Raw genomic sequence first — 27,282 nt, forward strand, 5'->3', positions numbered from 1 at the left:
TGGCAAGTAGAAAGCCCTCAGTCTCGGGAAACATCTTTCCTGATGTCAACCAATAGTTCGACGCTGTATTGTCGACATATTCTTGGCTGATCTCATTGAGATGTCGCCCATGCAGAGGTTTACTCATCCAGGTGCGCGTTTTTTCTTGCTTAGTCAGATGGTTTATGTGCATTGGTTTATGCGCATTTCTTGTTCCCTCAGTTTTAGCGGCGTTGTATCATCTACTGTGCAAATTGCTCGATGTAAGGTAGATATCTCAGCCTGCACCTGAAAATAAGTTGTTAAATTAGCAACCTGTTTATCCAATTGCTCACCTATGTCCATAAGTCTTCTTTCCCCTTGATATCGCGGTAATGTTATTCTCTCTACTGCACTGCGTGGATGGTGTTTTTGCGCCTTTGTGAGAAGTGTTCTTATTTTCCGCTGAAGACTCTCTATATCCGTTTTTGACCACTTTATAATACCAAATGAGTAGCTCAGCGCGGAACAGGCGTATGTATTTAATGCCTTAAACAAATTTTTACAATTAAGATATGACCGACTTAGTTGTCTTACTCTTCGTACGAACTCGGAAGTTAGTTCGGTTTTCATTAGCTTATGGTAAATTTTTCGCGCTTGCTGTACTCCGAGATATTTGTATCATATCATTTTCACCCATTGCCTCGATGTTTTGGCCATCTTGCATATCGAAACCTCCGGGCTGAACCTTTCCTCTGACTATATTTAGTATACGGCACTTGTCTAGTCCAAAATGCATACTAATATCATTTGAGAAAGTTTCTACAGTTTTTAACATCTGATATAGGTGGTTTCGAGTGGAAGCCATTAATTTCAAATCATCCATATACAACAGATGATTAAGCTTCGCCAAAACAGTGTTGTTATTTTTGATGCTAAATCCTGAGTCAGCGGAGTTCAGCAGCTGAGATAGTGGGTTCATCGCTAAGCAGAACCAAAGTGGACTCAACGAGTCTCCCTGGAAAAGGCCCCGGTTAATAGGGATATTTTCAGTTTTGATATTGGTTTCACCAGGTATTTGAAGGTGAATTTTAGTCTTCCACTCTGCCATTATATGCTTCAAAAAGGTCACGAGATTATCATCGACTTTATATATTTTCAATATGTCTATAAGCCATTCATGCGGTACTGAATCAAAAGCCTTCTTGTAGTCAATGAAGGCAGTAAAAAGGTTTCTTTTTTTGGTGTATGCCTGGTTAGAAATGACTGAGTCGATTATAAGTTATTCTTTGCAGCCCATGGAGCCCTTAGCGCATCCTTTCTATTGAGGCTCTATGATATTGTTCAGATCACAGTGTTGGTAGATACACTGGGCCACACAGGATGTGACCAATTTGTACAAAGTTAGAAGACAAGTAATTGGGCGGTACTTGGCTGGATTTTGGGTGTTATTTTGATCCTTCGATATTAGATAAGTGGTTCCCTGAGTAAGAAATGATGGTATTTCCTGTGAATTAGAAATAATATTATTAATCAATACTGTTAAAAGCTCATGAACGCTTCAAAACTTCTTTAGCCAGAAGTTTTGAACTCCGTCTGGTCAAGGAGATTTCCAGTTATGAAGCTCTTTGATAATGTTCGAGACTTTTTCAGTGGTGAAAGGCTCGTAAGGAATATTCCTGTAGTGTTGACAGTTGTTCGTCGTGTCTTCAATCCATCCAGCATTGTTGTTATGAGTAGCTGGCGTCGAAAGTTGGTTTCCCCAAAACTCATGAATTTCTTCTTGGCTTGGGTAGGATTTACTTACATTTTCTACAGTGGAATTCAGTTTTCTATAGAAAGCCTTCTCTGCATTCTCAAAAAGTATATTGTCGCATTTACGGTTGTTGCTAACTTTGTATCTCCTTAGGCGACCTGAATAAACGGAGAGTTTTTGTTTTAATGTGTCTAGGCCGTGTTGTTTTCTGGATTATGTTGTGAGTGTCTTGTAGTGTTCAGAATTATTTCTTCAGTTCTTTTAATTACTTTTTGACTTTTTCCTCCTCGGATGTATTCTGTAATTTGTCCAATATCCCTGCGCAATAATTCAATTTTCCTCAACAGTCTTTTTCCCCAGGGTGCAATTCTGTTTTCAGTCCTTCCGATATTAGTTCGCCGTCGTGTTCTGATCTTAATGCCCATAACATTAGCAATTGCTGTTGCTGCACAGTAAATCAGCATATGCAAATATTCTAATGTATGGGCTTCCACGATATAATTGGGTAGGACTTCAATGTTCATAATTTGTAACAGCGCACCTAGTTTCTTACGAGAGTTTATTTTTGGTAGCGGTGGTCTGCTAAGTGGGTTTGTACCATTAAACTCTTGTACGGCACATGCCATTTCTCTTACCAGGCTATCGTGCAACTTGTTGTTATCCTACTGCGTATTAACAAGTTGAGTTTCTTGTATGAGGGGCTCAGAAATCTGCTCATTAGGGATTTCATTATGGATAAATATAAGGTTGAATGCTCGAATAAATGAACTTTGATCAGATAAAAGGCATATATCGAGCACAGTTTAATTAAATCTTGCCCAAGTACTTTCGATCCCTAGATCATCTTCAGGGGCATTTCGTCAATTGTGGCCTATCCGGCAAGAACAAGATGTCATAAACATATAATTGTACATTACACTACACTACAAATAGACAAACAAACACTTTAAAATAATTTAAGGAAGGCTACATTGCTTGAAGAAGTCGGAGACAGCATTCTGTCTCCGACTTCTTCAAGGTCTATCCCGGTATTGATCTGCTATTCGCTGTTCATATACTTGAATCTCTGGGTACTCCCTGCAAAATTCGGCATACAGTTGTTGTCGATAGCCGATAGTTTCTCGACCGAGGTTCGTCACCTTGTAATAGAAACGCAAAATGTTTTCATTAATAGACACAGTGACCCTAAACATAAATTAATAATCTCCATTTTCATGGGTGTGCATTTTATACTTACTGCCAGGTGTCAGTTTTTGTTCCACGGCAGGTAACCCTGCTACCCTCTGGGTATCACTGCTTTTGTTAATATGTATGACCCCTTTTCTGTTCCATGTATCGTAATGCTTACTATTTTATAATATTCATATCTGTGTTCTCCTATATCAATTTCTATCAGCATTTCTGCCATTATTAGTCTATGTTCTGTTACTAGTTTTTTCTCTATTGTTTGCTTGTAATTTTATTTATCTTGTTCTGATCTTATATAATAAAGTAATAAGTAAAATTTCAAATTTTACAGGTCCAGGCACAAATGCCCATACGTCCACCGCCAGTACCAAAAAGAACTTTGCCAGTTACAACAAATTCAACCACGGCTACCAATACGAATAAGATTCCTCATAACCAGGTAAAAATAACAGCACATACAAAGCCATCAGAACCTCCGCCGCTACCACCAACTCCGAAATGCCGTGCACTACCAACAATTTTTTCAGAATCCAAACCCAAACCACCTACTCGCCAGCTATCCAATGATACCAGTAATATTAACCGACGGCTTGATGTTAACCGAAATGCCTGTTCTAAACAAAACTGCAAGCCACCTACTTTTAATTTAGATAGTAATAAGACCCAGCAATCCAATAAACTACCTCCCGCACCCGTAGGACCACCCCCTCCAGCTCCTAAAGCGCATAAAACTAATCCCCCAAACAAGGTTCAAGGACAACATCCGCAGGGAAAAGTCTCCATTAGACAAGACTCTAGTGTATCCAGTGACAGCTTTAGTCAAACGTCTTCTCCGAGCTACACTACTAAAACTATGGAGACTCCTCTACTACCTCCAAAAACTCCAGTTAAACAACAAAACGGGGGCCTGCTTCCTAAAGCCAAAACCCCGGAAGAAGATCCTAATGGAAATTCCATGATAACCAAGAGTGCATCTACGCCTGCCAGTTTACAGACCATTGTAAGATTCCACAATGGTTCCAACATGTCTCTACATCATAGAGTAAATATAAATTATTATAAAAAATTACACCAAATTAATTTTGTAATTGGTTAATTTCAGATCATTCGAGACATGAGGCGTCCATCATCAGTTTATACCCATAGGCTTAAATTTAGATTTGCTCAATTAGTCATCAACGCTATAGCTCTCTTTGCTATTGGCGCCGGTATGGCGGCTTATTTTAAGGGTAAATATTTTCATTCACTACTTTATTGTATTAGTTACAGTTAAAGTTATTGGAGTGTTGAAAATACCCAACGTTTCGTCTTTAACAGGGGCTGATATTATAAAAAGCCACAAAGACGTATTCGTAGAAGTCACATCATATTGTTTCCGTCAATCACTGGTCAGTGGTTGACAGAAATGATGCGAGGTCCAGCATTAATTTACTTGTTGAAAATTTGTAGTCTCTCAAATGACTAGACTCAGAAACGGCAGTATTCGTTTGGGCTCTTATATGTGATGCCTCGACTAATATATAAGTATTTTCAGCTTAAATAGTAACTAAATAAATAAACTTACTATACTTTTTTCATATCATTTATAAAAAATGAATAACCAGTGTTATTTATATAACAAAAATAAAAATTTATTATAAATAGTTTATTGCATATACCTTCTTATTTCTGGTTTTAGATTGTACCTTTTAGGCTTTTAATAATAATATCGCAAAGAGACACAATTTGATCATTAAAAATAATATAATTAAAAATATAAATATCCCAGAGAAATACGAAAATGGTTTATACAGTGTGTGAATTTGTGCTTTTTAGAGATCAATTTAAATATACAAGGTGATTACGCAAGTCTAGCATAGTCCATAATCTTTATTTTTAATGAAACACCTTGTATATTTTTACATTTTAAAAAGCTTTTTAACAATTTAATCTTAACGAACTATATCCTGTCGGGTTTTTATGATTAATATAGGGTGAAGTTTTGAAATTATACAGTCTGAAAACCACTTATAGAATATCATTGTTTGTGTCCTTACGTTAAAAAATTATAAATAAAGCTGGAATACGTAAACTTTTAAATTCAAATGTGTACTTTTCAAACACAAATTTACAGGGTGATTCACGCAAGTCTAGCATCTAGTCCATCTTCTTTAAATTTAATGAAACAGCCTCTATATTTTTATGTTTTTAAAACCCCATAAACAACCTGATCTTAAAAAACTTTATTATGTATTATGTTCATATACTATAGTCTAGGAGTCTATACTTTGTCTCAAAGTGACTAGTCTGTACAGGGTAAGATATGCAATGCTAACCTTATGGAAATTTCGCCAAGATGTTGCCAGTTGTATGCAGTGAGCGATGGCGTTCTCTATTGCCTGTCTTTTAAAATAAACGGAATAAACCAGGAGTTCTCAACAAGTCCTCACGTACAATTTTATGTAATTTACAAATATCGTTTGCTAATAATTTTACATAATACTATACATTATTTGTTTCTAATAGTAACTTATCAACTTTACTCTTTTATTAGTAGCAGTAGTATAATAAAATGTGCATTAAATAAACATTTGTTTCAAAGTTTAAAATAATTCCGGTAATTTCTACTAACTGCCAAATTTAAAATATTATTTATGTCCCTGCGGTGCTAATTACTGCCATGTCTAAGGAATTTGTAATTTTGGTTAATATCAACTGCAAATACTTTCTTCTAAGTTATTCAGTAATTAAGAATCAATTAGAGTAATTCTTGTACAGAAAATGTTTAAAAGCCTTATACATCCAGGGCCTTAATTAGTGTTTATTTGTTCTTCGGAGCGCGTAAACATATTCGAGTTACGATTATTTTTACCATCTTGGATATACTTTTACTGTTTTGTTATTGTTATTATTTGTTGGTGGCTGTTGTTGTTATTTGCTGTTGGCAATTATTGTTATTTTCTGTTGTTGACTATTGTTATATTTGACGCCGAATTTTTACCGCAAAATTTGAGAAATTTGTTCAATGGAAACGTGGAAAAGCTCTGAAACTTTTAGAGAAGCGGATACTAATGAATATTAGTAATTATCATCTTAATTAGGATAACAACGATTCTGTATTAAGTGTAATTAAGAAAGTGTCAGAAATGAGTGGTGTTTGCGAAAAGACTCTGTTTCGCATACGACAGGAATAGTCATCATCTGCTGGATTACAATCTCCAAAGAGCAGGCCCAAGAAGCGAAAGGCTGGTAATTCTCGTGACAACAAGTACGATTAAGGTGTCAGGGGCCAAATTCGTAGCATAGTTCATCAATTTTTTCGTGACAATATACCACCAACAATAAACACCATATTAGCTGTTGTAAATGTCGACGAAACTTTGCCCAACTTTTCACGGGCCACGCTACATCGCTTGCTGAGTGATATGGATTTTGTGTTTATAAAACGTGGCAGATATTCAATTTTGATTGAAAAACCAGAAATTTTCACAGTTTCAAAAAAGAATGGGTTGATAAAACAATTACATCTCATCGCGATGCTTTTGTTCGTGGTCTGACAACAGGATTAAAAGCTCCAACAGCTCGTGGTGCACGGTTCGTTTTATTGCACGCAGGATCTACCAGTGGATTTGTTGATGGAGCAGAGCTCACGTTTTTGGCAAAGAAAAATACTCAGGACTACCACGACGAAATGGATGGACCGACCTTCGAAGATTGGTTTGAAAATAACTAATGCTAAATTTGCCAGAAAGAACTGTTGTAGTAATGGACAATGCCTCCTATCACAGCAGAAAGTCAGAACAAATTCCCAACAGTTCAACACTAAAAAAAAGATATTCAAGAATGGTTTCTGTTAAAGGACCTATTTTTTGAAGAAGACTACCTAAAATGCGAGTTACTTGATGTAGTCAAGGCCTTCAAAGCAAAATATGACAGGTACATAGTAGAAGATATTGCCAAAAAGCGCAATGTAAAGATTCTGATGCTCCCATCCTATCACTGTGAACTCAATCCCATCGAAATGGTTTGGAGTGAAGAGAAACGGTATATAGCTGGACGCAACGTGAATTTTAAAGAAGACGAAATGCGAAATTTAATTACAGCAGCGTACCAGGTCATTACGCCAGAGAAATGGTAAAACTACGTAAACCACGTAATAGCTACAGAAAAAAAATGTGGGAAATTGACAATTTGTTAGATGATATCGAACCAATTATTATAAATATAAATAACGGAAAAAGTGATGATAGTGACGATAATAATGGTGATGATGATAGTGAAGCAGAAACTAAATGTGACAGCGATTGACAGAAAAAGGAACTAAATATAATGATGTACAATTACGATTACTTACACACGAAATTAAATACAATGACTTCTTTTATTTTTAACTTATTTATTAGTTTTATTTTCGGATATTTCTACGTTTTGTTACTGCCAACATATACAGTGCGGTTTTTCAAAGTCCTTCCCCCTTTACTTTTAAACGGAACAATACAATAAATAAAATGTTTCTTTATATTTTAGTTTTATTTTATTCGATTTTATTTAAATCTATAAACAAATGGTTTGTATCGCTAGCACATACTGTAGAATTAAAAACAAACTGCTTGTATGACATAAATAAAAGGCATTTCTTAATTTCTGTTTTATTTTAATTTAACTTAAGTATGTTGTAGCAAATATTATTTATGTTTGAGAACCACTGACAGAAGGAAGCCAGGCAAGGTCGTTAGTGGGCATTAGTACTTAAGCTACCTTCAACACAAAAGATTAGTTAGGCTAAGTAGTAAGAAGTGACGTTTATTTTAATACAAGTTTGCAAAGAAGTATGGCATCGATGTTGTGCATTTACCCTGTACAGACAAGTCACTTTGAGACAATATATAGGATTGAGTAGGTATGCAGTTTTATGCCCCCTCGATACCTTGACGTTTTATTATATTTTTTGGTGCATATATTCGATTTTTCGACGGTTACAGGCTGGAAACATGTCAGATAATTTCTTATTAAGAATTTAATTGCTTAAATGATTGTATCTCCTAAATTATTAGAGATATTTAATTTTACCAAAATGAAAATTGTTCCTTTTGAAAATATAAACAAAATGCCTTTGGTAAACTTATATATAGGCATTGGATGAGGCTTTTCCAAGTATAACTAAGCTTTCATACGTTCTATTAACTTTCAAAACCCCCTTATTTTAAAGGTAATTGTTTCAGCTTTAAAAAATTTTTATTTAACAGCAAAATTACTTTATATTGATTAGTAAAAAAAATTATAGCAATTAAACATTATTAATGTCACTAAAAAGATGAAATTAATTTGTTTATAAGAGATTTAAACAAAATTAAGAAGTAAACTAATCTGGCTAATGGAAGTTATAGAAAACCCTAAAACGAACATTTTAAGCTTTGGTAAACGTTTCTATGTTAATTTTGGACCAATATATGGCAGTTTTAGTAATGCCCTCCAAGGCGCACGGTAGGTTCACAGCGAATGAGGGCGCGCGTAAATCAATTTTCAATATCTCGCCAAAAAATGAATATAGAAATATTTACCAAAGCTTAAAATGTTCGTTTTGAATTGTTCTATAACTTCCATTAATCAAACTGCCAACGTTTATGGCTCAGTTTTGTTTGAAACTCTTATAAACAAATTAATTCAACACTTTTTAACAAAAATTCCAACTATAAACTGCTATAACTTTATTATTTATAATAATAAAGTATCGTGTGCCTCAGAGTTCGATATTAAAAGTTCCATATCTTGGTCAACAATTAACATTTACGAAATTAGCACATTTAGTTCCACAAGGAACTCCAATTTTAATACCTTTTATAGTATGTATTGAAACAATTAGAAATATTATTCGACCAGAAACATTAAGCTTAAAATATTCGTTTTGAGTTGTTCTATAACTTCCATAGCCAGATTTTTAAAGTTTATAGCTTGCTATGCATTTTGTTTAAATCTCTTATAAACAAATTAATTCCCAACTTTTTAGTGAAATTTTGATAGGTTACTGGAACATGAGAAGTACTTATGAAGCAGTCGCCTTTTAACATATAGTATCATTGATGAAACAATACAAAGTTGATATCCTGGCAATGAAAGAAATGTAACAAAATGGAACTAGTGTAACAATGATAGACAACTACAGCTTTTTCAGTAGTGGTGGGAAAGACCGAATGTTTTATAATGAATGACTAGTTATAAAGCGCCATAGTGGAGTTTGAGCCATTATCTGAACGGATTTGTAGGCTGAGACTAAGAGGTAAAACTAGAAAATTACGTTTAATAAATATGCATGCGCCTTCAGAGAATAAAGACCATAGTGTAAAACAGGAATTCTATAGTATATAGTAGTACTTATATATAATCAAATTCCAAAATATAATATTAAAATTGTAATAGGTGATTTAAATGCTAAGGTGAAAAATGAAGAGATGTACCAAAAAACTACGAAAGGTAAAAGCAAACATAAATAATGCACCAAGAATAAGGAATTGTTGGTCGTCTTTGCGCTAGAGAACAACTTGAGAATTGTGAGTACTTACTTCAATCACAAGAAAATCCACAAAAAAACATGGATTGCTCCAGATGATAAAACACGCAACCAAATCGAACACGTCCCTGTATTAGAAGTTATAGAGGGGCAGATGCGGATTCCGATTACATACTAATAATCACAAACTTAAGAGAAACTATCCTTAAGGTCAAAGAACAGAGAATATTGTATAAAAATATGACGTTGCCAAACTAAGGAACAAAGACACTGCTGATAACTTCTAGGCAGACGTGACAGCAAAACTATTTTAAAGTGAAAATCAAGGTGAGATCGAAATTGAGTGAGGAATAATAGAAGAAGCTATATAACCGCAGTTCAAAAGCGATTAGGTCAAGTAAAGAAGAGGAGAGATAAAGAATGGTTTGACGCCGATTGCAAGAAAAGCCTTAACAAATGAAACGAGGCAATACTAAAATATATGGACAAACCAAGTGATGAAAATAGAAATGAATATGGAGCAGAGAAAAGACACACAAAAAAGAGTGTAGGAGGAAGAAAACGGGGCATAAGTATAAAAAGCTTCAAGAAATTTAAGAATATTACAATCATAAAAATGTGAAAACTTTTACTACGAGGAGAAAGAAGCAGTGACCAAGACGCAAGAAAACAGAATCACTACAAAAGAAAAGAAGAGCATCTAATACGAGATAAACAGAGAAAGCTAGATAAATGGCAAGAACATTTCAAAGAGCTGTTTAATAAATAACCGGATGGAAATGATGAAGAATAACTGGAAATGATAGGGGAAGTTAAGGACACGGCGGACACAATCGAGACTCCCACTTGTAGAAGAAATAAGAGAAACCATATAGAGCATGAAAAATAATAAAAGTGCAGACAGTAATGGTATTCCTGCAGAACTAATCAAGTTTGGGGGAGATGAACTTATTACGCGGATATGTAGCACTGTTGATGAAAATCTGGGAGCGAGAGCAAATGACGGAAGTATGGAGAGAGGCAGTAATATGTTTCATTCATAAAAAGGGAGATAGAGCAGTGTGCCAAAACTACAGGGGTATCACTCTTCTAGATGTAACATGTAAAGTACTCACCTGTGTCATAAGAAGTAGAGGAGTAAAAGACTATGAGGACGTTTAGAGGAGACGAACAAATGCAGAGATCGGAGAGCTGTACGGACAACTAGAAATTAGCCAGATCGTCACGACTAAGAAACTTAGATGGTTGGTCGATATTGTGGGAATGGCAAATGGAAGGTAGGCAAATGACTCGGTACTGAGAGGGGAAGGACATTTTAACGAAATTTTTAACTATAATTTTCTATAATTTTTTTTAATGCTCTTATATTTAAACTTAATTTGTTTAAAGCTTATTTAAACACATTAATTCGCAACTTTATAGTGAAATGTTTAATTGGTATGACTTATTTATTAATAAAGATAAAGTAATTTTGCAAAAAAATTTTGAAAACTGAAACAATTACCTTTAAAATGAGGGGGTTTTGAAAGTTAATCGCACGTATGAAAGCTGATAAGTTCTTTATTTTAAAATGGTATGTATTTAATGTCTTGACGAAAAATATACATTATTTCAAAATTTCACCTTGTCTTTTCATAAAAGGTCCATATAATATAGTTCGTTGAGGTTGAGATCAGGTTGTTAAGAAACTTTTAACAATATAAAAATTTACAAGGTGTTTCATTAAAAATAAGCTGATGGACTATGCTAGACTTGTGTAAATCACCCTCTACATATAAATGTATGTTTAAAAATCGCACATTTAATGCCAGAGTATGCTACACTTACGAGAATCACCCTGTGCATTTAAATGTATGTTTAAAAAGCACACATGACGGATTTCAGCGTTTTTTATAATTTTCTATTGTGATGACACAAACAATTTTATTCCATAAGTGGTATCCAGACTATATAAAAAAACATATAAAAAATTTCTTATATATATAACTGAAATATAAAAACTGAGATATAATATAAAATATATAATATAAGTATAAAATATAAAATTAGTATTTTGGTTTAAGTTTATTCATAATTTATATTTGTCATCAGCATTATCTAAACTTTATTTGGTATTGAGAGAGAGCGAAATAAATATGTTTGAAGTTCCCATTACTTAGGCGTACCTTAATATTAAATAAACAATGAACTGGTCATTGCAGGATAAACGTGCCGAAATAAAAATATTTAAATAATAAGAAAAAATATAAAACTGGCTATTACCTTTATTTGGTATTCGAATCGCAGGATTAGAAGATTAAAACCGTCAGAAGTTATAAACCCAGTGTATGACCAATAATAACATATGCATCAGAAATGAGATTTTTTTTCGTCTTTATAGAGGGGGGGTCTGGAATCTTCAAAAGACATCTCAGTTCAGGACGCCGCCTGATTGACCTTAGTGCAGGGTTCTTCGTACTCCCGACAATAGTTCCCGAGGTACTTTAAAATGACCTCTGGTCGCCGAGTCTACGCTGAACGCCTACTGCTAAACCAGACACTCCTCTGTCATCCAGCGATCCGGAGCTGTAGCCGCTGTAAGGCGAATTTCTCTAGTTAATATGTTTCCAATTTTAAGGTTTACTGTGATATTTTTATAAAGCAGCTTTTATATGTGTTTTATTTATTCCTTGTTTATCCATTGCTACCCAGAGCATTTTAAAGTGATACACTATCATATGTCTTTGTCAGATCTATAAAGATTATATGAGTTAAAAGGTTGTGGGCTTAACTTTTTTTCATTCAGGATCCGCCAGCACGAAATCCATTTTTTCTTTTACATATGTCATCTCGTTTTAGTATTAAAAATATCTATTCAACCATACTAATTTTATTTGAGTTTATGCTCATTTTGATGAATAAATTAAATAAATACGCATTTAATTAATAAATGCAATGTTTCGCATTTAATAAATAAATAATAAAACCCCCAACTCTGGTTACTTGTCAAAAAGTTGACGTTTTTCAATTCTATAATTGTTTTTACGTCAACGTCAACTTTTTTCACAATTAACCCGGAGGCGAACGTTAGAATATTTATTAATTAAATGCGAAACTACCATTATTTTAATATTTAATATTTTAATATTATACCTATTCAATTATACTAATTTTGTTTGGAGTTTGGCATTTAATTAATAAAAATTCTAACGTTCGCCTTTGGTTATTTGTCAAAAAAGTTGACGTTTGTCAATTTTCTAGTTGTTTTTAGTTTGCAAACGCGTTTATATTTAGTTATTTTATTATTTATTTTATTAGTTATTATTTAGAATATTTAGTTTCTATTTTTGCTTAGTTTAGTCAATTCAAGTTTAGTCAAGATGTTTTTAGTTAGTTGTTCTTAGTTAATATTTAGTTTAATTATTGTTTAGCGAAGCGTTTAAATTTTTACAAAGGCAGAATGATACGTACTGGAACGTCTTTTTAATGAGAGGTACCTCGATCGTCCTACATCGAGAGCTTATTTGAGGAAGCTTCTTCGGAATTTTAAACAAACAGGTAGTGTTCAAGATGATCTGGTCGACCAACAATTAGTGATGACAAAAGGATTGACACAATTACAGAAATGGTAGTGAACCCTACTTCTTCTACAGCCCAAGTTGCATCTATCTATGGTATCGGTCAAAAGACATAAAACACCGAGTGTTGACTAAAAACAAATTTCATCCATACAAATTAAAAATTGTGCACCAACTTTCAGATGATGACCCCGACCGAAAACTAGAATTCTGTAAAAATATGTCCAATAAGATTAACCAACAGCCCGATTACATAAAAACAATTTGTTTTAGTGACGAAAGTACTTTTTCTCTCAATGGAAATGTTAACACACACAATATGAGGTATTGGAGTGACACAAATCCTCTTGTCTTTTGTGAAACACATACTCAAGTTCCAAAAAAGATAAATGTTTGGACAGGTATTTTGGGAAACCACATAGTTGGGCCTGTTTTTCTCAATACTAACTTAACCGGTGAAATGTATCTGGAGATGTTACAAAATGCAATTAAACCGTTAATACTTGAAATTATGGAGGATAATCCAGATGAATTCGACAACTTGGAAATAACGTTTTAACAAGATGGTGCTCCTGCACACCATTATGGTGCAGTAAGACGCTACCTAGATGAGGAATATCGTGGTAGATGGATTGAGACGAGGTACGATAGAATGGCCAGCTTGGTCACCGGACCTCACACCATTAGACTTTTTTCTGTGGAGATACTTGAAATCTAAAGTTTACGCTACAGCACCCGACAATATTGACATTTTGAAACAACGAATTGTTGAAGAATGTAGGGCAATTTCCCCCGACACATCGCAATTACTGTCAGAAAGTAGATGGAGCACATTTTGAACACTTACTATAAGAACTGGTTGTTAAATATTTATTAATTAAATGAGAAGCCACAATTTTAGTATTTATTTAATTTATTTATCAAAATGAGCTTAAACTTAAACAAAATTATTATGACTAAATAGGTATTTTTGATACCATTCAAACGATGTATCACTTGCCATAAGGTCCCATTTAAAATTATCTGTCACAGTGGTGTTGTAACGTCATCTGTCACTATTACGTCACCTGTTATGACTAGTTGAGAAGCCTACGTCTGTTTATTACCTCCCTCCAAATTACATGATTATAACAATAACCGTTCAAAATATACGAGAGGGGAACTAACTTTTGACTAGCACTGTATAAAAACGATATTGAGATATTTTGCTCTTCATCAATATTTTAGATAGATTCGTTTCCAGCGGTTTTGATTGTGCTGGTTGGTTTTGATTTAAGTGTAGTGGTCACGGTCGATACTATAGGAAACATTTTGATCTTACCATATAGTGGTCAGTTCCGCACTCCGGTCCTCCTAAAACTCTCGTCTTTTACTTGTGTGTGTGTGTGTTTCTTGTTTTGTGACAACGAAATCTATAACAGACTTTGTGTTTCTTGTTGGTTGGACCCATGGATACTTATGTTTGTTTTTGTGGGTAGAATCTGTTTAGGATTTTCAGAGATTGCTGTTCGCAGAATTCGATTAACTGTTACCGTAATTAATCATTATTATTACAAATATCTATACTATTAACTTTATGGTCATTTTTTATATATATAATAGACGTTTCTTATTCTCGCTCAATAGCAAATAAAGTGTATATATTTTAAAAATTAAAAAGATATAATAAAGAATAATATACCTTATTAAACCTTTTATGTTCCCTATAGCATATCCAACATCAGTAAAAGTTATCAACAAATCACTGAACGTCAGCACCACTCCCATAATCGTGGAGAAAAAGAGTGATAACCCAGCACCTGGGATTTGCTTACCTGTAATTGTCCAATTCTGTAAGCAACACAAAATACCATATAACTTCACCGTATTTCCGAATTATATCGGACATTTCGGACAAAGGGACGCCGAGCAAGAACTTGAAGTGTATGACGCCGTGGTCGATGTGAAGTGCTATGATTTAGCTGCGCTTTTCCTCTGCTCACTCTTCGTGCCCAAATGTGGTCCAACTGGTGGTGTCGTCCGGCCGTGTAGAAGTTTGTGTATGGGTAAGTTTTTTATAACTTATATTCGGTAAACAAGTTTTAAACCCCTTTCGCAACTATTCAATGCATTGCTCTACTTCCTTTTGAGTTGTTCCCACCATCTAAATCTATTTAAACACCGAGAAATGTACTTGTTACCGAATTTGGTACTAATTGGAATAAGTATTTTTCACTACAGCACTGAGTTTTGTACTAACATTAAATTTATAAACCTCTCATACATATCTTTTAATACTAGTTTTTACTCCTTCATACATATTTCTCACAGCATTCACATACTCACCAGGACCTACTTTTTTTATGGTGTCCAAAACAGAACATTTAAAGACATCCTATAATACCCGTTCTTGAGATCAATAAATATCATATGAACGTCCGTTTATTTATTCACATATTTTTTAAATACCTAGCTGCCTTGAAATTCCATTTATCATTCATCTTCATTTTCTCCACTTTTTCGTTTACCAATTACTTCCTTCCCTATTTTCATATTTAAGTTAGGCCCAATTATTTTATTGGTGGTAATAATACTTACATCTTGTAAATTTGTTGCAGAAACTAAACGGCGCTGTGGATTTTTCTTAGACGTATTTGGACTGGCTTTACCTGACTATCTTGACTGTGAGCTCTTTCCCGAATCTGCAAACCCAAGCCAGTGTGTTGGACACTATGAAGTCAAATTGGCCAAACAGCAGGCAGCGAGGCCTGGTAAGTAAAAAAGTTATTATGTCCAGACTAGTTTAGATATCTGTTTATACTTGAGAATCAAATTTGTAGGCAGTAGTATTCTAGTATTTTATATCTTAATCATTCATATTCAATAAAATGATTATGGATTGATGATCGTTTGGTATTCTTTAAGGTATCTAATAAAATGTATTTAGTAACATCAATATTTATGTATATTATATTTATATACAAGATTTATATATATATATATATATATATATATATATATATATATATATATATATATATATATAGAAAATATCTGAAAGTACGATAATATTATATGTAAAAGTCATACATGACAACTTCATGTTCTTATGACCGGTAGAAAGAAATAGAGGATAAACGTTGCAATAAGATGGAGAGAGATAAATTGCTCATTGATTTCGTAGTTTAGAATACAGTAGCGTATCGTTCACACTGTTGCAGTAAATTTTAAAAATTAATCTTAATATTATCATGTAATATGATACGGGACTTTAACTTTTTGAAAAGAGCTCAGTATGTTGGAGTTATGTAGATAAAACGTATTTTAGTTTGAAACACATTTTAACAAAATAGAGGTATCGCGCTCACTACTATTTACATTGATAAATTAATGGTTCAACCGAAATCTCCACTCCCTCTAAATCCCTGATTCTATCTTCTTCTTTTACAGTGCAGCTTATACAATTTTTGCAAGAAGCAGGTGTGACATATTTCACCTCATCCACTTTAAGACTTAAGTTTTCTCATGCCACTTGTTTTTATTTGAGCCCATATAAGCTCGATAATGTTCAGCTCACAATGATAAGGGAGGAGGCGATGTACAATTATGTTATTTCCACGAGCCATTTCGTCGACAGCATATTTCTTGAATTCAGGTATATATATATATATATATATATATATATATATATATATATATATATATACCTAATAAGACCGGTACTCACATATGGCTCAGAAACCTGGACACTCACTAAAAGAGAGGAAACGTTGTTAGCCACCTTCGAAAGAAAAATCTTGCGACATATATATAAGGGCACAAAAGAAAACGGAATATGGCGAAGAAGATACAACTCTGAACTATATAAAATATACCAGGATCCGGATATTATAACATTCATTAAAATAGGACGGCTGCGTTGGATAGGACATGTAGAAAGAATGGAAGAAGGCGAAATACCAAACAAAATATTCAAACAGATGCCAGTAGGAAAAAGAACAAGAGGAAGACCGAAACTGAGATACTTAGAACAAATAGAAAATGATATAACAAACTTAAAAATAAAAACTGGAGAAAAAAGCACGAAACAGATCAGAATGGAGAAGGATCCTGAAACTGGCCAAGACCCAAAAAGGGTTGTCGAGCCAGTGATGATGATGAAACAACAGGAAATATATAGAGTAATCTTCGAAAGAAGTCGAAGAAGACTTTTTTAGCTTTCGTCTTCTTTTTATTGACACTATTAAATTATTGTATACATGTTACTTTTTTATATAAATGATGCGAAAATGTAGACATGGAAGAATAAAGCAATAGCGAAGATTAATGCAAAAAGCAGAGTGGAAATATATTCTCATATAACAAACGGTTGCTCAAAACAACTGCGAACTTAGAAATAAATCCAAACTGAAAAATCGTAAATTCGTTTAGAGTCCTTTGTCGTTTGACTTGAGCTTTATTCTAATTTAAAACTTTTTCTTGTAAACAACACCTGACCCTCAACACGCCGCGGGAATTCCGCTTACTATAGATTTCAACTGCGCCCCAAATAATGTCAGGGTCGTCGTCAATTCAGATGGCTTTTAAGTCTTCCTTGTGCGAAAATAATTGTATAAATTTAAAGGACATCAATGTTTTACGTCAATATATCAAAGCAAATCAAAATGGTTTTCGAAACTCTCTACCCTATTGTGTGTTTATGGAAAATTCGGCTTGCTAAATATATTCATATTTAGGAGTGTATAAATAAAAAAATAAATTTGCTATAAAACTATATTTAGGTGGCATTTTATTACTCTATATTAAATATGTTCACTAAATAAATCACAAAAAAAATCATTTTTCGAATCTTTGTACACACTGGTTAAAAACAAAGTATCAAGTTACCTTTAAAAGCATATGAAAGCTATTATATGTCATCATTATCATTATGTAGCGCTACAACCCTATACCCCAGTCAAGGAAGAAAAAAGCTGAAAAAGTCTTTTATAGGTATTTAGAGGTTCTAAAAAGGGGTAGTTGATGACAATTCCGTGAAGACATTTGCTACAGCAAATTTTGCTTTGTTTTTTTTTAAACGACTGTACTTGCCCATACAGTGACTCTAGAGCTATTTTGTAAGTCGCGATAGGTTCTTTGAGCGTTCATTTTAGGATACATTAAAAAAACTTCAACATTTTGTTAAATTTGTTATTAAAAAACAGTTTTAAAAAGGACCGACTTTTTAGATTATAAACATACACAATAACTTTTTGATGCACATGCTTGTAGGTGGGCCCAACTCATATAACCTATCTGTTATTTCTATTTCTTGTTGTGGGAATCTGCTTCGTCTTCGCCTGTTTTCTTTTCCAATGAATTGTGGTCTTTGTTCTGTTAATAGTTCCTTGTAGTAGTCCTTCCATTCTTTGTCGTGTATATTTCCCAATTTAATTTTTTCTTTTGAGTTTTGTTTCAATCCTCTCAGTACTTTCCATGACTCCGAAGTTCTTGTACCTCCTATATATGTTTCAATATTTAAGCAGATTCTTTCCCATTCTTCATTCTTTTGCTGTGTTATTTGTTTTTTCACTTCTCTATCTTTTTCTCTATATTCTTTATAAACTTCATCGTTGTTTGTAGTCAGCCATTTTCTGTATAGTTGCTTTTTTTCTTGAATTATTCTTTTTGTTGGTTCATTTATTTCATAATAGTGCTGTTTATTTGTTATATGTTCTTTTTCCCCAAGGGCTTCGAATGCTGCTTGCTTTATACTCGCCTTTATATGCTCGTATATTTCTTCGATGTTGCCGTATCTGAATTCTATTAATTTTTGGTCTAGACGTTGTTGGTATAGTTCTCTTATTGATTGTTCTTGGAGTAGTTCTATATTGTATTGTTTTTCTCTTATAGTGTTCAACGGTTCTTCTGTGGAGGGGGTCTTGTTATGTTTCCAATTAATGCTCATCCATCCATCTAAAATAAATCTCCTTAAAATGCTATCAAACCGATCTTGGGAAGCTGACACCATAAAATTGCAGCATATATAACAATACTTAATCCGAAGTAAACTGGATGGTGGAACTATGGTGCAATTTACTTTACCATTTACGAATCAATTTTTAATCCTGTCGGATATTATAAACTAAAATTTAGTTTCCATGAATAAATATTGGAATATTATCACTAAAAATGTATGTTATCTACTATGAAATATTTAAACGTTGGAAAATACACTATAAAATGTGAAAACGAATCTGGCGTTAGTCGGTATACGTTATACGATGAGTCTATTTCATATTGTACGCCATTTTTACTGATAATTTCAATCATAATCACATTTTAAAATATTAATGGTTTTACTTCACGTTCAAAATATATTTGGTCCTATATTTTGTAAATTGTTGAATATTTTCATATTTGTATTAAGCTAGCCAACTGGTACCAATCTCTCTTCAAAATTATATTTTTTTAATAGTAGCCGTATTGAGTAATAATATGTGACAATCACACACAACAAAGTAAATTCTTACTTAATTGCAAATGAGATTCCCGGAGTAGGGTGTTCTCATGTCCGAAGATTTAAGAGTTCACGCGTCGTGGAGACAATACTTTCCTGTCTCCCAAAATACCTCCACCCCTCCCCAATCGCAGACATAACGTTGGGCAGGCTTTACTTATTTTTTTTGTCTTGGATGCTCTGGAAAATTGGCATCCGAGAGGACTTTCTGCGGTGATGCCGCTTTAGTAGAGCCTCTAGTTATGCGCCTTTCTCCCTGGTTTATCTCTCTTTTTGTGAAACCTCTAGAATTGCCTTTTCTCCTAATATGGACCTTGGTTTTAAGTCTTGGTCACTGACTCTGTGCACTGGAATTTTGTGTGTCCGGACGATCGACTGCCAACCCGGCAAATGGTGGCTAACGGTACACGGCCTCAATGCTCTTTTCGATAATTCAAACTCAGAAAAAAGTTAATTAAATGATATGAAGTAGTATTACTTAACCTAATGGATGAGGTGTATAGTGCCATCACATGCCTCGTGTGTGTGTTTTTTTATTTTTTTTTCCCTAAACCTACCCATTCTATTTTTTAAATTAATCTTTTCTAATTACTTCACTTGCCAGGTCAAGTGCCATGCTCTCTTGTTGAGTCTTTTTTCCTACTCTTTGACTACCTTTTCATGTTTCTCTCTTCGCCTTTGAATTCTAGGTAGTCACATAGTAATCTTACATTCCTATTTGTTATTCTATCGTGCCAGTTCAGAATGTTGATATTTGTTTTTAGTCCTCGTGAATTTCATGATCTCTTCTTCAGGTGATCCCTGTAGAATTAGCATAATGTGTTGGGTTGAATGTGGCTATTCAAGATTTAGTTCATCTTGGTGAGCTTGTGACATTGCATCACTTGTCGGAATTGTGCTTCCATAGAGAATTGTTGTTTATTTGTCCTCGCTGTAATGTGTTTTTGTGGCCTATTTTTTGTTTGGTTTGTTGTTGCCTAAGCACGATATTCTTTTTGGAGCCTTTGAGCATCCCCTGTAGCTTACTGGGTACTCATCTTGTCAGTTTTCCCACGTTGGCTTTGATTTTTCTTTGTCTAGTTTCCGTGCGTCGGTTCTGTGGTTATTGCCGCATTTCACACATCTTGTGTATAAATAGCATGCCCTCTGGTGGCCGTAAAAGCTCTGTCAATTAAAACACTGGATGGTGTCCAGTTCTCTTTTTTTAACACCTACATTTATTGAAATATAGCATAGGTAGATAGTTTTTAACAAAGCTTCTATATCGTTTTTGTGCACTGTAATCAATCATATACAGCGGTAACCCCTTATTATCCTCTCTCTTTGAGATCATTTTCGTTGCCTTTATTGCTTTGAACTTTCTGCCAAAGCATCTTAAATTTTCTTGGTGTCTGTGCTTGCTGGCAATCTTCTTAATACCAATCCTTTAGACTTTTCATCATCGATAGGAAACGCAACCCATTATATTTTCTACTTCTCTTTATTTTATTTTTCTAATACTATGCACATGTTTATAAAGTCCTTTAAACTTTTGGTTTGTATGAAAATAGAATTTTTTACCATTTTGTTTTCCGTTGTGGTTTTCCGTTTCATAGCTGTCTCGAAAATTGCCTTGCTTCTACTGTTTTAAATTCTATTGTCAGTAGTGTTCTTAGCGTCTTTTTGAACTATATTGCTGATGTTAGCCTTTTCTCATCTTTTTTGGGATTGAAAACTCTTTCTCCCTCCTTTTTGTGAGTTTTATCGATTTGGAATTCCCCTATTCCTTTGTGTTTCTCTTGGGTTTCTTCGGCATATTTAGTTTTCATCTTTTTCTTTCTTTTCAATACTACTGTTTGAATCTCTGATTTATTTCTTCCTTTTAAACTGTCTGAATCTCTGATTTGTTTCTTCCTTTTGGTTCTGTTTCTTTTTTTCCATTCCTTGTCGTACTCGGTACCTTCTGTCTTCTAGCAGATTCTCGAAGGCCGCGTAGACGGACCCAGACGTTTAAAAATTTCGATATCGTCCTGTTTAAGTTTAGGGTTACAAATGAAAAATACTGAAACCGAAAAAGGAGAACTATGTATTTAAAATGTTGGAAACAAAATTTATAAGAACGATGATGGAAGTAAAAAAATTAAAAATGATGCATATACATAGAAAGTTCATTTGTCATGATATTGACGAAATAAAATATAGAAAGATTTATTCAATCAATAAGAATGAGATCTAATCAAACACACCAGTTTTGTGAAGATGCAAGCAAATAAGGGCTAATCCACCTTGTTAAATGAAATAATATTAATTGCGCATTATTAGAACAGTTTTTTCGAAGCAAAAATTAAAAAAAAATGTTCGCTTCTGTTTCTTAACAGTAAAGAGTGTTCCGATCAGCTCATAGTTTCTATTAAAATTTACTTGTTTTTACCAATTCGAAAATTTAGTATAATTTAGTAAAATTCAATTTAGTATAATAGTGTATTACATAGTGTTCAATCCAATTTTGGGATTAGACCATCGTTTTCTAATACCTAACCAACAAATAGCAAACAACGGCCAGAAATATTAGCACAAGGTTAATTAAGTGGTTTAATACTAATGAACATGTTCAAGTACGAGGGCCGGAATCAGGTAACATAAACCCAATATGCAGGAAAATGCAGGAGAAGGAATTTCTGGACTTAATAATTCTCAACATGTTACTCCCCCATCCAACAAATCAAAATTGTACTCTACTGCTGTAAACCAATCTACCAAAAAATTGCCAAGCAAAAAACAATTCACTTCCAAATACTAAAATTGAATATTATTTAAATTCCATAGCTATTTAAATCGATCCTTATACAATTTTCGCGATTTTCAGGATTGTAAATAATCGTATTTGCATATATTTTACTACTGAAGTAACAGTCGTAGAATTTTTAGGAACAGATAATGGAACAATATTAATTAATCAGGAACGTATCCAAGTTAGAAAGTTAGTCATACCAAGCGAAAGACTGTTAATTTCTGATGTCTGCCCAACAATACCTCACAATATTATAGAAGCTAAACTACAAAATATTCTGCAGTAAGTAATTATGACCAAATCAATTACCGGATTTAATTTTCATAAAAAAAAACGGTTTATATGGTCGCCTGAGTAAATATTCAGAGGAGCTTCTTGGAGAATATCAAAGTGGTTTTAGGCCTGGTCGATCAACAACAGACCAGATCTTTGTGCTAAGGCAAATACTGGAAAAAACCAATGAATTTAATATCGACACGTACCATCTTTTCGTAGATTTTAAATCGGCCTATGATAGTGTCCTAAGAAATAAATTGTATGAAGCCATGGATGAATTCCACATCCCCGATAAACTGATAAAATTGGTTAAGGCTACAATGCGTAAAGTTGTTTGCAAAGTCGAAATACAGGGCGAACAATCACAGGCATTTGAAACGCATGTTGGGCTGCGACAGGGAGATGCGCTGGCGTGTCTCCTTTTCAACATAGCTTTGAAAAAGGCGGTCAGGGATGCCCAAATAGAGGGCAGAGGAAACATTTTTAATAAATCATCCCAAATTTTGGCATATGCAGATGATGTTGATCTAGTTGCCCGCACAACACGCAAGCTAGAAGAAATGTATACCACCTTGTCACACGCCTCAAAAAATATGGGCCTGCAAGTAAATGAAACTAAAACTAAGATAATGACATCAACACCCAACAATAGAGCCAGAAACATCGGCCACCAATTCACGGTTGATAATTCTACCTTTGAAGTGGTGGACAAATTCACATACTTAGGCTCCATGATTACCAAGGAGAACGTCATGACGGAAGAAATCAAGCGAAGAATAATCCTAGCAAACAAATGCTATTTTGGACTGAGTAGACATATGAGAAGCAGAAACTTAAGCCAAAAAACAAAAATAACCATATACAAAACCCTTATACAACCAGTGTTGACATATGGGTCGGAGGCATGGACCATTTCCAAGGCAGATGAAAATCTCTTGCTTATATTTGAACGAAGGATCCTGGGAAGAATATTTGGTGGCATCTGTGAAAATGGTGTTTGGAGAAGGAGGTACAACTACGAGATATATCACAGATATAAACATATATTTAGTGGTAAAGACGTAGTATCCTTTATAAAAATAGGAAGACTAAGATGGGCAGGACATCTGGCAAGATCACAGCAGAACAACCCTCCTAGAAGAATCCTTATGTCACAACCTGTGGGAAGTAGAAAAAGGGGTAGACCAAAACTCAGATGGAGGGATGGTGTAGATGAGGATGGTAGACAAATAGGCGCAGCAAACTGGCAACAGTTGGCAATGGATAGAACTGACTGGCGTAATAGACTTGGGAAGGTCGAGGCTCTTTTATAGGGCTGTAGCACCAATGATGATGATGATGATGAAAAAAAAAAAAACAGTGATGTTATATTTGCAAATAGCGAGGATATCTCAGTGCACAACTAATATAAGCACACACATCTTCTTCGTCTACGGCACTACAGCCCAAATTTAGCCTTGGCTTCCTTTATTTTTTGCCTCCACCCTTGCTTGTCTGTGGCTGATCTTCTCCATACACGGACACGGACTAAAAGGGCTTGTGCGTCGCTGTTTGCTGGTCTTCCCAGCGCTTTCTTGGCTTTCCAACCGGTCTCTTTCCCTGCATTCTAGCATTTATTGCTCTTTTTGGTAGCCTATCCCATTCTTATCACATGTCCGGCCCATTGCAATATTTGTATTCTAATGAAGTCTGACAGTGGTGCTTCCTTATAAAGTTGAAAAAGCTCGTTGCTGTATCGACTTCTAAAGATTCCGTTTTCCCTCACAGGTCCTAGTATTCTCATCAGTACTTTCCTTTCGAATGTGTCGAGTTTGCTTTTGGATGTTTCTTTCAGGACCCATGCTTGACTGCCATAGCATGCTATTGGTCGAATTAAGGTTTTATAGATTCTCATATTTGTATTTCGGTGGACATTTTTAGGTCGAAATATATGGAAGAGGGCAAAATCAATATCTGGGAGAGAGCGTTTATTAACACTCGTGATATCAAATACTCTATAATCATTAGCGATTCCCTGAGTGCATTAACAGCCCTAAAGCAATTGTACCCCAAACATCCCGTTCTGCTTTAATTAAGACTGAACTCTTAACATGCCAACAAAATTAAAGATTAGTTCAGTTCCTCTGGGTACCTGCACATTGCGAGATAAATGGAAATGATAAAGCTGACATATTAGCAAAAATAGAAGTGAGAATCCGTTAACACACATCATAAATACCTGTATTTATACTGATTTAAAGTAATATTTTAAGACAAAATGACAAAAAAATTGACATAATTCAAACTCTACATTAATAACTATCAAACAAAGTGTGTTGCGTGGAAATTGGAACCAACAGAAGAGACCAAGTGATCATATACAGATTGCTACTTGGATATACAAAGATAACCCATGATTTTATATTAAATATATTAAAGAAGGAACCTCCTTCGATGTGTTATGTATGTGATTGTGAATTAACTTTGCTAGTTTTGCCAATAATTTTTCCCTACCTATGATTATACTAGTACTCTTAGTAGTCTAGTACATTAATTAACATCTTTTCTACGTATTATCATCATCCAGCCTCAAAAGTCCACTGCTAAACATAGACCTCTTCGTCTCGACCGACGCTTCTCTTGTCTTTCCTTGGTATCCATTTCAATGAACCTGTTTGTCCTAATTTCCAGCATTGTTCTGAAGCTATTTTCTTGTGGCATTTTAAATTAATTACTATTTAAATGGGAATAAGCCACAATTAAAGGTTAAAATACGTTTATTGACGTTTCAATTTCCACTTCGGAAATCGTTCTCAAAATACAAACATTAGTGAAATTAACTAACTAATGTTTGTATTTTGAGAACGATTTTCGAAGTGGAAATTGAAACGTCAATAAACGTATTTTAACCTTTAATTGGGGCTTACTCCCATTTAAATAGTAATCTAATTTCCAGCGTTTTCTGTCGAAGCAATCTTCTGTTTTTAAATCTATAGCGGCCCTTGCATCTTCGACATCTTCCCTCCAACGCCGTCTTGGTCTAGCCGTTTTCTTCTAGTGGGCAGAGCCCATTTTTCTATCTTTTTTTACTATCTATTTGCAGGCATTCTCCGTAGGTGTCCATACCAGTTTAGTCTTTTCGCTTCGATAGTATCTATTATGTCAATTTCCATTTCTCTCCTAATGTCTACTTTTCTCACCCTATCAAGTTTAGTGTACCGGCAACATCGTCTCCAATAGTCCATTTTCATTGCGTTAAATTTTGATAATTATTATTTATTATCTTAGTACTGAATTATGTACTGGATCTAGCACTTTCAACAGTGAACCCTTCGCTGAGTTGTAGGCAACAGCACCATAATCTAATTTTGTTTTATAAAAATATATTAGTAATATTGGATATATAAAAGTTTATTGTGGAGTGGCTGTCAATGATTTTCGTCTAGGAATTTATAAAACTCTTGAACCTTTCGTCTAGCTTTTTAGACCTAAATGATTATATTATTAAGTAAATACTTATATAAAATTAATAGTCTCTGAACTTACTCGAGAAGAGATTTAGTTTAAAGCTGTGACTTTTATCACTTTAGTTGTAGTTAAACTCCAAAATAGGTACTATTTTAATAACACTTGTTAAGTTACCATTGTTGAGCTCTTCATTTGAACATACATATACAGCAATCGCCAGTTAACTTGGCGACGGATTACGCAGAACGTCACTGAGAAATAGATTATGTTTACGCCCCATGATTCTCCTATTGGTTTACTATTTCTGATAAGTAGTTTCAGTGGCGTAGCGGTATAGTTCAAAGAATTATTACACAATGAAAAAAGTAGTAATATTTTTTCGCAAGCTTTAATATATCATTAGAAAGATGAAATTGTTATTATTTTTTTAGTCAATTTAAATAGAAAGCCACTGGTTTATAATATCTCTTTAATTTAACATACAAACCTAATAATAATTATGACTGAATTTAATTAACAAATAAAACAAATAAAACTACGTTGATATTGTCTTTCATATTAAATGGACGGTATTGTATAAATAAATGTAACACAGTAATTATTTAATTTTCATATTTTGGTTTGATTATAACACTAAAATGAGTATCAAGTGTAGAAAAATAGTAACTGAAAATAATTTTCTAATGGTTAATTTTCTTCATCTTTATCATCAAAAGAAAACTCTGTACTGGAAGATTCGCTGTTAATATTTATAATAATAGGAGCTATTTCCATGGCGTTATCAGCCACGATCTCGCTGTCCATGTATTCATCTTCCTTCTTAATGACATGGTCACATCATTTTCTCCACTCATTTGCATCAATTTTATTAAACTCTTCCTCAGCCAGTGCTTATACGTCAGCTAATTTAAATATAACGTTTTTCTTTCTCACATTATTTTTGACTGTTGCCCATATAAGTTCAATCGAGTTTTGGTCAGGATGGTACGGAGGTAAACGCAAGGGAATATGGCCATGCTCGCGTAAAATTTCGTCGAACTTGTATTTTACATGACGGGGTTTATGATATTTAATGGTTTCATTTAATTCCGGTTTTAAAGCGGTAGGTATAAATGGAATATTTTTCTGTATTAACCGTTCTATCATTTAATTTTTTTTTTAATTTGATGTAGGTGCCCGCTCTAATCCTAAATCGTAGATTATTCTGCGAATATATCTTGTTTGGTATTCCGGCAAATCTATGATTGATCTCCTTACTCGTTTTTGCCTGGACTGGCAAATTGGACTCTGTCGGTATTTTTCAAAGAAAATTTTGCCTCTCTTGTTATCCTTTCGATTGTTTTGATGAAAATTCCTGTAAAAGTA

The 27,282-nt window shown here is 34.0% G+C and overlaps 1 protein-coding gene across 1 annotated transcript in view; it reads left to right on the top strand.

Annotated features, from left to right (window-relative positions):
- The window catches only part of Corin (corin serine peptidase), a 211,602-nt gene that overhangs the window by 113,740 nt on the left and 70,580 nt on the right, over positions 1 to 27,282 (top strand). Inside the window, exons 4-7 of the mRNA XM_072545549.1 lie at positions 3,234 to 3,944; positions 4,005 to 4,131; positions 14,656 to 14,991; positions 15,544 to 15,696. Coding sequence (XP_072401650.1) covers positions 3,234 to 3,944; positions 4,005 to 4,131; positions 14,656 to 14,991; positions 15,544 to 15,696 — 1,327 coding nt within the window. The remainder of the gene's footprint in view (positions 1 to 3,233; positions 3,945 to 4,004; positions 4,132 to 14,655; positions 14,992 to 15,543; positions 15,697 to 27,282) is intronic.

The sequence above is a fragment of the Diabrotica undecimpunctata genome, chromosome 10 (genome assembly GCF_040954645.1).
Source record: "Diabrotica undecimpunctata isolate CICGRU chromosome 10, icDiaUnde3, whole genome shotgun sequence".
Classification (NCBI taxonomy): Eukaryota; Metazoa; Arthropoda; class Insecta; order Coleoptera; family Chrysomelidae; genus Diabrotica; species Diabrotica undecimpunctata.